Source organism: Centruroides sculpturatus, unplaced genomic scaffold, assembly GCF_000671375.1.
Source record: "Centruroides sculpturatus isolate CEXI.00-Female unplaced genomic scaffold, Cexi_2.0 scaffold188, whole genome shotgun sequence".
NCBI lineage: Eukaryota > Metazoa > Arthropoda > Arachnida > Scorpiones > Buthidae > Centruroides > Centruroides sculpturatus.
Window position 1 is genome coordinate 199262 of NW_019384404.1, and position 14201 is coordinate 213462.

The 14201-nt window shown below is 26.3% G+C and overlaps 1 protein-coding gene across 2 annotated transcripts in view; it reads left to right on the forward strand.

Moving 5' to 3' along the window:
- The window catches only part of LOC111618750 (tensin-2-like), a 114391-nt gene that overhangs the window by 7728 nt on the left and 92462 nt on the right, over nucleotides 1-14201 (forward strand). Inside the window, exon 1 of one of the 2 annotated variants that reach the window (XM_023360313.1) lies at nucleotides 5298-5457. The exons of the other annotated variant lie outside the window; for it this stretch is intronic. Within the exon in view, the coding sequence (XP_023216081.1) occupies nucleotides 5407-5457 (51 nt within the window). The 5' untranslated portion in view covers nucleotides 5298-5406. Of the gene's footprint in view, nucleotides 1-5297; nucleotides 5458-14201 lie in introns of those variants that run through there. 2 annotated transcript variants of the gene reach the window in all.

Below are 14201 nucleotides of genomic sequence, written 5' to 3' on the forward strand. Positions count from 1 at the left end.
TAATATTAATATCATTTGATTTATCACAGGGGGATACAGTCAGTTATTTTCAATTTTCTCGACAAGAGGACCTTTAAACGAAAACCGATCGACTTTCAAATCAATCTTGATAGTAGACAGATGTTATTTATTATCGAAATTATTATTATCTTTGGTCTTTGTCACGTTTCAATTATATGTGACATTACAATTTTTGTAATTTATGCTCACGTGTAACTGTATCAAAGAATTGAGATGTACAACTCGTTTTTCATGATTAGCTCGGTTTGTTGCGATTCTGATTTTTGCTCTCTTCCCTTTTTTTCGGGATAATTAATTATTCTCTTGTTATTATTATCAGAGACTAGGATATTTGTTGGATAGTTAGCATATTTTCATTTTTCATAATTTATTGTTAAATAGTATGCGTTTTCTCATTTAAGTTACTCGTGAAATTAAAAATCCTTCTTAAATATCTCTTTGAATTCTCTGTAGTTTTTATGTGTAAATGGTAAAAATTGATGATTCTGAAATTTAAAATAATCTGTAATGCTTAACTTATGAAATATTGGGAAAATTTTCTAATAAATAAATAAATTAATTAATTATTAACATAATAAAAAGAATCTTTATTGAACTTTTTTGTTAATGTAAAAATATATAATTATAATTTTAATAAATTCCAAAAATCTTCAAATTTTTTATTAATATTTTGAATATTTTTTGATTTAAAAATTTATTCAAAGAATATAAAATAATTAGATATAAAATGCTTAAATTTATATTCTTTAATGATGAATGATGATTCATTAATTTTTAAAATTTGTATTTGTTAATGGCAATTCTTTAATGATTAAGTTTATAATTTTTAATAATATAATTTCAAGAATTTCTATATTTATAAGCTATTTAACATTTTAAAAGCATAAAATAAACGTTTGTATTTTCATAATTTTTAATATTTCGGGAGTTTTCATTATGTAAATTTTTTCTAATTGTTGGTAAAATATCATAATGACTTTCTTTTTCATTGCAATTAACATTAAATCCCAAATGTCGCCTTTCGAAGACATTTTTAATGGTAAATTTAGATTAGTTAATTATTCTTGCTTATCTTCACAAATAAACGATAATTGCTCTTAGTACAGCCGACTTATGATACACTTTTTTTTTGAAAAACTTTGAATTGCTGTTTTCGAAATTTACTGTTTATTTATTATCCATATTTTAAAACTTTTTTACTCGTTTGCATAGAGATAATTCAGTGTATTATTGAAAATTTGTGCTGAAAATCTTTGATCCAGACTCAGAAATAACTGTTTCTTCTAAAAAAAAAAGTTGGAAACGTTGTTGCTGGAATTTTCTGACATTCTTTATTTGTTTTAATCCCTAATAATTGCTACCATTTGCTTTTATAAGTCTTCAGATTGGTTCTGGAGGTATTAAGGAATGGAGTTATATTTCTCAAACAAATAGTCCGATTTTCTTGAAAATTTCTAGTAACATTTCTCCCTAATACACAAATCTCCCTGCAAAATATCAGAAAATTTCGACAAAAGACATAGGAGTTATTAAGTTTTAAAATGGATGAAAAAATCGTGCTCCTATATGCTCACTAGCACCCATACATACAGGGATAAAAAGACCCCAACTTTTTTGAATTTCTCGACGTTTCTAGGTTCCCAGAATAAGAAAAAATGTGAAAATATTTGGGAGGGGGTCATTTTTTGCCAGTTTCCATACTTTTCCTCTGTTATATAACACCCTGGAAAGTAAAAGGTAGCCTTTATAACAAGAGAAGAGATAGAATTTGAAACATCTATCGACAACGTACAGATATTCTAAGATATTTTAAGTTTATTCTTATAAAATGTTGTAAATCTTTGTTGTGAAAATTACAATTCTTCAGCTCTTTAAACTTTTTACATGTAAATCTTAAAATTTTAAAATTAATAATAGTAAGAAAGATTAACAACGGCTCCATTCATCTTGATTATTTGGAGCATGGATGAAGTATAGTCCATGAAAATATTTTTTAAAAGTCCAACTTCTTTACTATATTTACGAATTTATTAACACATTATATAACACTATATTTCACATTTATTATAACTCTAAACGTATACACGTCTTTTGGACTTTCATTCAGCTTTCACTTCTTTATCTCAATTGTTCTTTCTTGCTAGTGACAAGTTCTAAACTGTCAGTTTAGGGATGTAATTGGTATAGTAAGTTTCTTGGTAGATGACGAACATGTGGAGATAACAGAACCTAAAGGTATCGGTTTAATCAGCTACAGAACGTCGGATTAGGCTGTTAAAAGTTGTTATCTTAGCGGGTGTGTAGTAGAGAAAGACAGGAGGCAGAAGAAAAAAGTTAATTAAAAGTTAATTACTCGGATGTAACGTGTGTCAGTAGTTGTTCTGTTGGATTTTTTTCTGTAGGATTAACAGGATTGGGTGAGAGGAGGATGAAGAAGAAAAAAAGAGCGTGTGAATTGTTCCAATTGCATCTTTTTGTTTTACTCCTATTATTATTATTTTTAAGCAGTTTTTTAAATAAAAAAAATTCCAATCGATTATTGTAATTCAATGAAATTTGCTAATTGTCTTTATTGCAAATTAATTAGATTTAATGGTAAATTTTTTAATTGTAATGATAAAAGCTCGAACAGAATCGTTTTGTCAGTGAGTTTTTTTATTTTATTTTTTTCTGTCATTAGATGCTGATATATTGAACAAAACTTTAAATTGTTCTCTTTTCGTTAATATCGTAACTGGGAAAAGTTATTCACGATGTCATGTGTCATCATGGGTGATAAAAGGGTTAATTATAGACACTAAACTTTCCTATCAACTCCCTCTCTTCTGAAAACAGATAAAGTAATGGAATCCAGCTGTTTGATTCGAGGGAAAATGGCGAATAAAATGTAATAATAATTTTTCTACATCGGCATGCCAACCACATTATACGTTGGTACCGAAAATGAGTTGTGCCCTAATGCTAATGCAGTAGTAGAGAGAATAGTTTGCAGTCTTATCTTTCAAAAACAGGAGTATGTGAGTTATGGTCTTTGCGGGAAATTGGGTCGGATAATATTAATATCATTTGATTTATCACAGGGGGATACAGTCAGTTATTTTCAATTTTCTCGACAAGAGGACCTTTAAACGAAAACCGATCGACTTTCAAATCAATCTTGATAGTAGACAGATGTTATTTATTATCGAAATTATTATTATCTTTGGTCTTTGTCACGTTTCAATTATATGTGACATTACAATTTTTGTAATTTATGCTCACGTGTAACTGTATCAAAGAATTGAGATGTACAACTCGTTTTTCATGATTAGCTCGGTTTGTTGCGATTCTGATTTTTGCTCTCTTCCCTTTTTTTCGGGATAATTAATTATTCTCTTGTTATTATTATCAGAGACTAGGATATTTGTTGGATAGTTAGCATATTTTCATTTTTCATAATTTATTGTTAAATAGTATGCGTTTTCTCATTTAAGTTACTCGTGAAATTAAAAATCCTTCTTAAATATCTCTTTGAATTCTCTGTAGTTTTTATGTGTAAATGGTAAAAATTGATGATTCTGAAATTTAAAATAATCTGTAATGCTTAACTTATGAAATATTGGGAAAATTTTCTAATAAATAAATAAATTAATTAATTATTAACATAATAAAAAGAATCTTTATTGAACTTTTTTGTTAATGTAAAAATATATAATTATAATTTTAATAAATTCCAAAAATCTTCAAATTTTTTATTAATATTTTGAATATTTTTTGATTTAAAAATTTATTCAAAGAATATAAAATAATTAGATATAAAATGCTTAAATTTATATTCTTTAATGATGAATGATGATTCATTAATTTTTAAAATTTGTATTTGTTAATGGCAATTCTTTAATGATTAAGTTTATAATTTTTAATAATATAATTTCAAGAATTTCTATATTTATAAGCTATTTAACATTTTAAAAGCATAAAATAAACGTTTGTATTTTCATAATTTTTAATATTTCGGGAGTTTTCATTATGTAAATTTTTTCTAATTGTTGGTAAAATATCATAATGACTTTCTTTTTCATTGCAATTAACATTAAATCCCAAATGTCGCCTTTCGAAGACATTTTTAATGGTAAATTTAGATTAGTTAATTATTCTTGCTTATCTTCACAAATAAACGATAATTGCTCTTAGTACAGCCGACTTATGATACACTTTTTTTTTGAAAAACTTTGAATTGCTGTTTTCGAAATTTACTGTTTATTTATTATCCATATTTTAAAACTTTTTTACTCGTTTGCATAGAGATAATTCAGTGTATTATTGAAAATTTGTGCTGAAAATCTTTGATCCAGACTCAGAAATAACTGTTTCTTCTAAAAAAAAAAGTTGGAAACGTTGTTGCTGGAATTTTCTGACATTCTTTATTTGTTTTAATCCCTAATAATTGCTACCATTTGCTTTTATAAGTCTTCAGATTGGTTCTGGAGGTATTAAGGAATGGAGTTATATTTCTCAAACAAATAGTCCGATTTTCTTGAAAATTTCTAGTAACATTTCTCCCTAATACACAAATCTCCCTGCAAAATATCAGAAAATTTCGACAAAAGACATAGGAGTTATTAAGTTTTAAAATGGATGAAAAAATCGTGCTCNATGAGAGAGAAAAATGAGCAGAAACATTGGCTACAAAACTCCTAAAAAGTTCGATAAAATGCGTAGCTGAAAGCATTAAAATCGTTTAGAGTGTAGAATACACGCTACTTTATAAAACGTTTTCAACAATTCTGACCGGAGATAAAAGTATTTTATTTTTTATTTTTGTTCCCCCTCTTCTGAAGTTGGTGGACAACATCTACTTGACTACACCATACAATTTTTGGGGTGTGCAGAAGAAAAGTGGCCTTGATGGACTGTTTCCCGTCCCACATCCTGTCCCAATTTGGTTATTTAAACGAGACGAGATTTTTATAATATATATACAGTATAAGGATATATGAGGACGTATTAAAATAAGTGTTAAGAAATACATACGAATTGTTAATCCTTTTTTGTAAATACATCTCAAAGAAATGGTGTGTAAACATTAAGTTATGTAAACGGGTTAATTAATGAAATTTTCGTTTTATTTTAGGAAAATCGAAGGTAAATTGTTCAATAATTACGTTCTGACACGTGAAAATGGAAATGATTTAAAATATTTAAGGTTCCGTTACCTTAAAGGTAACCTTAACGTGGATAAAGTGGTTAGTGTAAGCACCATGTAGAGCGAAGTTGGCGAAATACGCCTACGGTATGGTCACGTGATAGGTTGAAGTATGCAAGGCACGCTACCTGTTGGACCAGACAGGAAGGTTTATTGTATGTACGTTGTACCACTCACTATTCATGTGAACCAAAGCTGACATGGACGTTTGTAAAGGTTTCCTAACGCCATTTCGAAGTACACGACCAACGGTAAGGGGATTATTTTTTAAGTGGGATATTTTTTTTAACCGTAAAGGTTACGCTTTAACTTATGAGAAAATGGCGGGAATTTTGCATCAGATTGTCGTCTTAACGCATGCGTGTATCGTCGTTAATAAGGTAGCATTTGATTTGAAATTCTGAAGCTCACCCTACTCCATTCATTCGAGGGGGTGAGTGAATGAGCGTATGTGTGGGATGCTTTCATCATTTTTTTGTTTTTTTTAATTCATAAAACTTAAACAAACAGAAGTTTAAGATGCAGATGTAACACAGCTGTAGCTTTTTATACTTTTTAAATTCTAGTTAGTATCTAGGAAGATAAAATATTCAACTGTAGATTGAACATAAATACAGGTTAGATTATGCGGAACTAATGCCGGATTTTGCTTTTACGCAAAGAGGAGGACCTTTTTTTTCTTTTTTATTTTTGATGTTGTTTGTTCTGCAGTCTCCATTTTTGCCTCCAAGCGGATCAGCTGCATGTTTTTCTCCACTTCGACTTGTTTTTAACTAAGAAAATGGTTATTTAATTGGTAGAATTCTACATATTTTATAGTCTGTAACAAACAAGTGTAAAGTTTATTAAATGTATGGCTTTATAATTTTTTTTTATCATTATCTATTTTTAAAATTTCTCATTTGAAAAAAGTGAAGTTAAAGATGCATTTTTTAAATTATAGAAAACATATCTTTAAACTTAAGAATAAGTTTAAGAAAGATTCTTCGATGAAAATAGGTTTTGTGAGTTGAGAATAACTTTAAAAAACGGAAATTTAATGGGAAAAAAGTATTTTATAACCTGAAAAATATACTCCAGAGCCTTAAAATTTGTATAAAATAATATTTTAAGGCTTTAAAAACAAAAATTTTATACATTTTTTAAGTTTAAAAAAATTTTTAGTATTAAAAAGTAATTTTAAAAATTGAATTTTATATAAATTAGCAATTTTAAAACTTTATAATTATAAAATTTGTTGTTGTATCTATTTTGTTTTTTTATTACTAAAGCACGCTAATTTTCTTTTTATAAAAATAAAATAAAATTAGTAATTCGTTTACATCTGAAAAGCTTTAAATATAATTTAAGTAACGACAGTGCGAGAACTAATCAGTTAAAACTAAAAAAATGGATGATTTTTAAGGTTTAAATCGTGAAAATCACTAAAATATAATTAAGTAATTTACTCCAGAGTAATTCAGAATCATTTCTGACAAACAAGAAGTAGAAGATTTTAACTTTTCAACGTGCCCAAGTCCATCTAATTTAAGTGTTAAGATGCTTCAACTCAATCAGCACTCGACTTTAACTAATTTAGACACTCAGCAGTTAATTTAAGACAGAGTTAATTAAGTAACCCAGTCAAAATTTCAATCTTACTGCCAAGGAGACAAAATATGTAATTATATAAAAGTCGATGGATGCCATTCTCCATGACAAATGCCCGGATTACTTCACGACCCGGATTGTCAAACGATTAAACAATACGAATTTTTTTATTTTTATTTATTTATTCTTTTGCCACATAGTACGTGTCGAGAATTCCTAACAAAAATACAGCATGAGAGAGAAAAATGAGCAGAAACATTGGCTACAATTTACACCCATTTAGTCAAGTAGATTCACTTCATCAAAATAAATTCGCTTCTCAAACTGTCCTGAGTGATTAAAGACTTTGGCTAAACCCAAATATATATATATATATATATATATATATATTTCTGCTAAGAGAAAGAAGAGTTTTTACTTGTTATTTTTTGATATTTTCTTTTTTCTAGCGAATTTTTTTGTTGTTGTTGGATGGATCTGATAAAGTTATCGTGTAGAAAATCCATAAAATTTCTTACGATGTTTGTTTGTGTGTTTTCGCTGACCGTATCTTTACCTTCCCCCATTCTTTACTTTTTGGTGATATTTTTAGTGAAGTAAATTTTGCTAGATCGTTGACACGTCTAAGAAATAATTTATGTGAATTTGATAAATTCTAGAAGGATTTTTTTAAAGAAAACCTTCTAAATTTTGCCATTTTAGAATTTCTAGCCCCTGTATATCAATTTTGATCGTGTGAGATCGATCCTGTCTGCTGAAAGATGCTTAAAAGTTAAACTTTGATATACTTTCTTTATCTTAGATTTTTCTTTTTGTTTTTGCATTTTTATTAAAAAAATTTTAAATAAAATTTTTGGTTTAATTAAATTTAATTTTAAAAAATGCAAAAAAAATGAAATTCTGTTTTAAAAAAAATTAAAGAAAATTGCAATTATCAAACAGGAAAAAAGTAATTCAAATTGCATTTAAAAAAATTTTTTTTAAATTGTAATTTTTGGCCGAAACTGGATTTTTATTATTGGTAAACTTGATTTTAAATTTAAATTTATTTTATTTTTATAATGATAAAAAGTTGAATTTTTTTAAATAAATTATGTTTGAATTTGTTATAATTTTAATCAGCTTAAAATATTCGAATTAAAATTTCAATACTAAAACTTTAATTTTTTAGATTTAGAATATAAACTTAAATTAGTTTTATTTTAAAATAATTTGTAAGTATTCTAAAAATACAGTTATTTATTTATTTATTTATTATTTTTAGAGAGCATTATAGCCTAAATATTTATTCGAAGAGAGTGAATTGAATTCTAAAATTTTTATTTTGATTTAAGTTAAATTATTATTATTTTTTTAAATTTAAATGAATTTTAATATGAATTTTTAAATGTTTTTTGATTTTATGAAATTAGAAAATTTTAATTTAATTTAATTAATTTAAAATTAAATTTCCAAATGTAAAACCGTAAAAGTAGTATTAAAATTATAAAATAAATATATTTGAAAATTAAAATTACTCAGCTAAAAAATGTATATTTTAAATCAAATTTATTATTTGAATTCTTTTAAATATATAAAATTAATTAAAGATGTCAGTTTTTAATTTAAAAAATACAGAAATAAAAAAATGTCAATTTTAAATTTTTTAAAAATACAAAAATGGCAATAGAATTTTTGATTTTTTTTTAAAAACGCAAAATATTTTTTATCTATTTTTCCAAACGAAAAAATGAGAAATTTTCGAATTTGTTACCATTTTGATCATGTAAAATTCAGAATTTTAGAATTTAGGAAAATAAATAAATAAAACAAAAATTGAGGTTAGTTTAGATGCATTATAACCCGAGGCAAACATCTGCCCCTGTTATTAAAAAAAAATAAAATAACATTTTCTGAAACTCTAAATTAATTAATAGCTCACACACATTCGTGGGAAAATGTTCACCTTCCTTGTTTAGGACTTCACCCGACCTCATTTAATGTCCTTGAAGATTATCTTCTTTTTCTTTAGGTATATATTTTTTTAAATTTTAATGCTTTAAGATCACCACAAAATAGGATTTATTGGATTTATAAAAGCATTATTTAAAAAATAAAAAATAAATAAAAACTTAATCATGGATCAGTAACGAAATCGATTTTAATAAAAGAGAAGGATTAACTAACAATAGGAAACAGTGGGATTAACTAACCTCAACGTCACTAATTTGTAACAATAAGGGATATAACTACGTAACACGGCATTTTTTTTATTGTATTGTATATTAGCAATTAAAATCGTGTGATCCATCATCATAATATGGTTTCTAGCAGTGGTTCTCCATGTGCCACATCAGATAGGCTGTTGTATCCATAAATGAAACTCGATTTTACACTAAAAAATATGCAAAATTATACTTAAAATGAGCATGTTTTATTGGAAATTTCTTAGAATATCTTTGAGAATTTCGTGGTCAGTACACCAATGTACCATGACACAACGGTGAAAGACACTAGTTTATAGTGTCACGATAATGGTTTTAGAGCAGGTTTTTTTTTATTTTTATATAGAAAAATTAATGACAATAAGAAAAAATATAAGTTAGATTTATGAGTTATTGTCTTAAAAAGTAGAACAAGCTTTCATTCTGTTTCGGTTTTATTTTGATGAATGATTTTGGATAAACGTTCGCCACGAACGACACAGTGATTATTAAACCATAATTCTTTAAATTGAACGGATCGTTAACTTTTCCGCTTTCGTGATCGTTGACTAGTACAATAATAATACTATTTTATTCCGTTTTCTTCATTTCCTTTTCCTTTCCTAATATTTTTATACAAAAGTTTAGCTTCCATTTTTATTTTCTTATGCAGAAAATGTTAATCAAATGGACTTAAAACTTTCGTTAATGACTTTTTGTGGCATCAATTTCTCTTGTTTTATACCTTTTAAATATAAGTATTTCTGTCTGTGCGTAATTTTATATCAGATTATTTTTCTGTCGAATGTATGAGAAAATATTCGTATTTACGGTGCGACAAACAGACGTTCGCTAAGGGAAATATGTATTTTTTTTTTCTTCTTTGTCTTTCTTTTTTATATATATACTTAAAAATGATTATTTTCGTGACAAATTTTATAAAATTCTCCTGTTTTTTCATGTCATTTTTAAAATAAATTTTGAAAAAATTATAGTTTAATTATATGAAAAGGTTACGCTTCGTTTCTCAAATTTATTAATTAATTGATTAAAGTTCTTTAAATCAGTTAATATCTGTCCAGTTATCTTGAATGTTAGTTTACACGATAATGGATTGAAAATCGATTAATTAATTTTAACAATCGATAAAATGATTAAATTCAAAAGCGATTGAATGAAGATAGATGTTTTCTAAGTTAAAAATAATTAAATAAATTATGCGTAATTTTTCTTTAAAGTATTCTCATTTAATTGTAATTAAATATGAAAACGAGCTCGAGACATACAGGACGTACTTTACAAAATTAAATATTTTAATACGTAAAATGTGTTTGAATTTATGAAATTCAAAATTTTAATGGCTTTTTTTTACATATTTTCTAGTTTAAAAGTTTTTGTTTCTTTATAAATTTATGGTCTTTATTCATTCTTTAAGAATAAATTTTAATAGTTTAATAATGTAAAAATTTTTATAACTTATTTTTAATAATATCTTATGAATAAATCACAAGGAGAGAGAGAGAATATTTCTAACCTGTTTTTTCATAGTTCTAAATTATATTCTGGTTAGGTCAGTGATCATAAAAGTTTGGGAATTCTTTAACAAGAAGGGAAGTTTGAAAGGTGTTGAATGCTCCATTGTCTCGTAAACGTAGATGTAACAGTGTTACAAGTATTCGAAATCATCTCCCCGAGGGGACTAAAGCTCTAATTTTCTCTTCTAGAAATGACGACTAAGCATACTCTTGGTTTACAGCGATTTACAGTTTTGTTATCTAAACCAAGTAGAAATTCTTTACCGTATATTAATTTATATTTTAATTAATTAATTAATTATTCTTNAGGGATCTGGCTATCCTTGTAGTATATTGTCCTTGCTACTGTACAGTGTATATATATATATATTTTTAAATTATTCATTTCTTTTTAAGATACGATATCGAAACTTTTTGTTATTTATCCTTTTGTTACGTTAAAATCCCGCGTCATTTATATCTTTGTTACGTCAAAAATTCGTGCTTTTGTTACGTCATAATTTCACGTCATTTATGGTATTTTTACGTTAGAATTCCGCGTCATTTTATAGCTTTGTTACGTCGAAAATTCCTGTCATTTATAGCTTTATTACATCAAAATTTTACGTCGTTTAAAATTCATTGTTACGTCATATTTGCTATTATTATGTCAAAATACGGATGAAATTGGAGTTTTTTCAATAATAAAAGTCTTTATGAACCTCAAAAATTGTTTTTTAATTTTGTTACATCGAAAATAACGTTTACTTAATTATATAAAATATAAAATTTTTATTATAATAAATTAAAAATCGAAAATTAATACTTTGTTTACAACAATAATATATGCAAAATTTAAGCACTTAAATGACACGCATCATAGCTAACTATATAAAGCAATTTATGTAATCACTTACAGTATACAGTAACACTATATATATATAGTATGCATTATTATACTTTATACTGTATAATATACAGAACACGGTAGCTCACAACACAGGTTCTATTTACACTGGTAAATTAGAATATTTAGTATACAGTAACACTATATACTGTATAATGCATTTACTATAAGTGATTACATAATTTGCTATACACTTAGCTGTAACGTATGTAAATATGATGTAATAATAAATTTAACGCTGTAAAAAGTGTAATAATGCATATTGTGTATAATGCAGTATACATTATTATCCTTTATATACTGTATACTATACAGAACACGCCAGCTCAAAACACAAGTTCTATATATAAAGTTAAATTGGAATATTTAGAGATTTACAGTATACTTAAAGCCACGTCTACTTTATTATTTTTATCATTAAAACAGCGAATTTATGGTTGTAAAAATATGATTTATGGGACGTTAGATGCGACGAACAAATTGATGAGGCTTTACCTTATGGAGTAGACGTCACGATCTATCGTTATTTTAGTGGTTTTCATTCCACCCACTCAACCCTTCTTCGAAATATCTGCCCGAATTCGCTTATAATATAGCGAGTCACGTAAAATGTCAATCATTCGCCTGTATGCAATGAGATAAACGTCTGTATGTCGTGAATCGTCACGTACCGTGTCACGTTCTCTGACAAGTACGTGATGAAATATTTGAGTCTGATATCTTTGCTTTTATGGATTTTACCATATTACATGATCTTATCTTATACATGTGTTGTAACTGGAAAGTGGCTTTTCATTTGGGTTTTCGTGGCGTTAAAACAGAAATTGATAGCGATTTTCATGCTTAAAATTTATTATTTTTCGATGGCAGGTGCCTTATTTATTTATTTTATTTATTTCCTGTAAAAGTAGTCTTTACTATCATTTTGTCATTTGAAATTTGTAAACTTTTTTTTTTGTTACGAATTTTTATTTTTGAAAAGGTTTGCTATATTAGAAAAATAAAATTACAAAAATTATAAGTTTATTGTTAGAAAAATTTAATTTGTCAAAAATCTAATCAATTTATTTATTTTTTTTATTGTAGAAAGTCGATTTCTAGTAATAAAATTTTCGATTTTTTTTCGAAAAAGACAATTTCATTTTCAGTGGGGGGAAAATGAATTTTTAAACTGAGAAATTGATTTTTTTTAAATGTCAATATTTTAGTGAAAAGTTTTAAAAATAAAATAAAATTTTTACTTTATTTTTTTGAATTTTTTCTTTCCTTTTATTTTCGAGAAAAAGACGACTTTAACAATAAAAACAATTGAAAAAAGTCAATTCCTCATTTCAAAAATAGAATAAACTGACTTTTTAATCAATTTAAATCGTTTTAAAAAGTCAAGTTTATTATTAAATGCGAAATTGACTTTAAAAAATACAATTTAAAAAAAATCGATTTCTGGTTAAAATCAGAAATTGACATTTTTTTTCCAACAATGAAACTCGTCGCTTTCACTTTTTATTTAAAAAAATTCATTTCCTTTATTTCATTGTTAAATTTCTACTTAACAATGAAAAAGTAAAGGAAATGAATTTTTGTATATTTAAAAAAAAAAAGACAAAAAAGTTTATCTCGTTCAGGTCATCGCTAAATCAAAATTCTTGTAGTTGTCTTCATTGTTCTTTCAACAATTCTCATTATAATAAAGCACTCTATGAATTTTTATGAATGACATTTTTAAATATAAAAATGCAATTCTATTTTATTATTTGTTTTTTAATTGCAATTTTTTTCTTTCCTTTCTTTTCTGTGCTTTGGTATTCAAAGTTAAGCAATAATTTCACCCCAGAAAGAAGAATGTTTTAAAATTTTACGATAAAATTTAAAATAGATATTCTCGTTAAAGAAGGTCTTTAAAATGTAAAATAGGAATTTAAGTATTCTATTCGAGTTTTTCTTATCGTGAACAAAATATTTTGCTAGTTCGCCATTATATCACAAGTGTCACCTGCCTGGGTGTTCTCTCTAGTCACAAGTGACAGCAATTCTTGTCATCTGGACTCTAACCTCGCCTAGATAGGAATTTTTGACAGTATCTTTCTTCTTTTTTAATATATAATTCGATCAAAAAAAAGGTTTTAACCTAATTAACAAAATGGAAGTAAATTACAGAGCTGAACTTGGCTCATTTTACGCCCCATTATCGAATTTATAACGAAATTAAACATTGTTTCACACTTAAAAGACTATTTAACAGAGAATTTCTAAGATTTATCAATAATATAGAAGAAATTTAGAATTTTCAGTAAAATTAGCTCGTTCTACGTCCTGATATTGAACTTACAAAGGAATTTATTATTACTTGCCACTCGAAAACCTACGAAATAAAGAATTTCTTTTTCCATATTTTAAACACCAATTTTGATTTTTATGAAGAATTTAATGACGCGGCTATCGTTCTCATATTTCATGCGATTTTTAAAATTTAAATTCGACGTCTACCCCCCTACCTATACAACAATTTATTACATGTATACAGAATCTCCATCAACCACATTACATCCCATTTAAAGTATATTGTTTAGTAGAAATACTCACTTATTGAGAGTTAAGTTGGCCATCAATCAGCTACCATTGGGTGCAATGAGGGGAGTGTGTTCAGAAAATGGGCATTACTGTTATAATGAAAGACTAAGTCGGGGGTCTAGACACACGTACACACATATATAGAGGGTTTGACTTATTTTTTTTTTTGCTAGAATAGAAGAAGTATAGCTTGATAAAGGAAGTATATCGGTTTAGGATAGATGAGATTA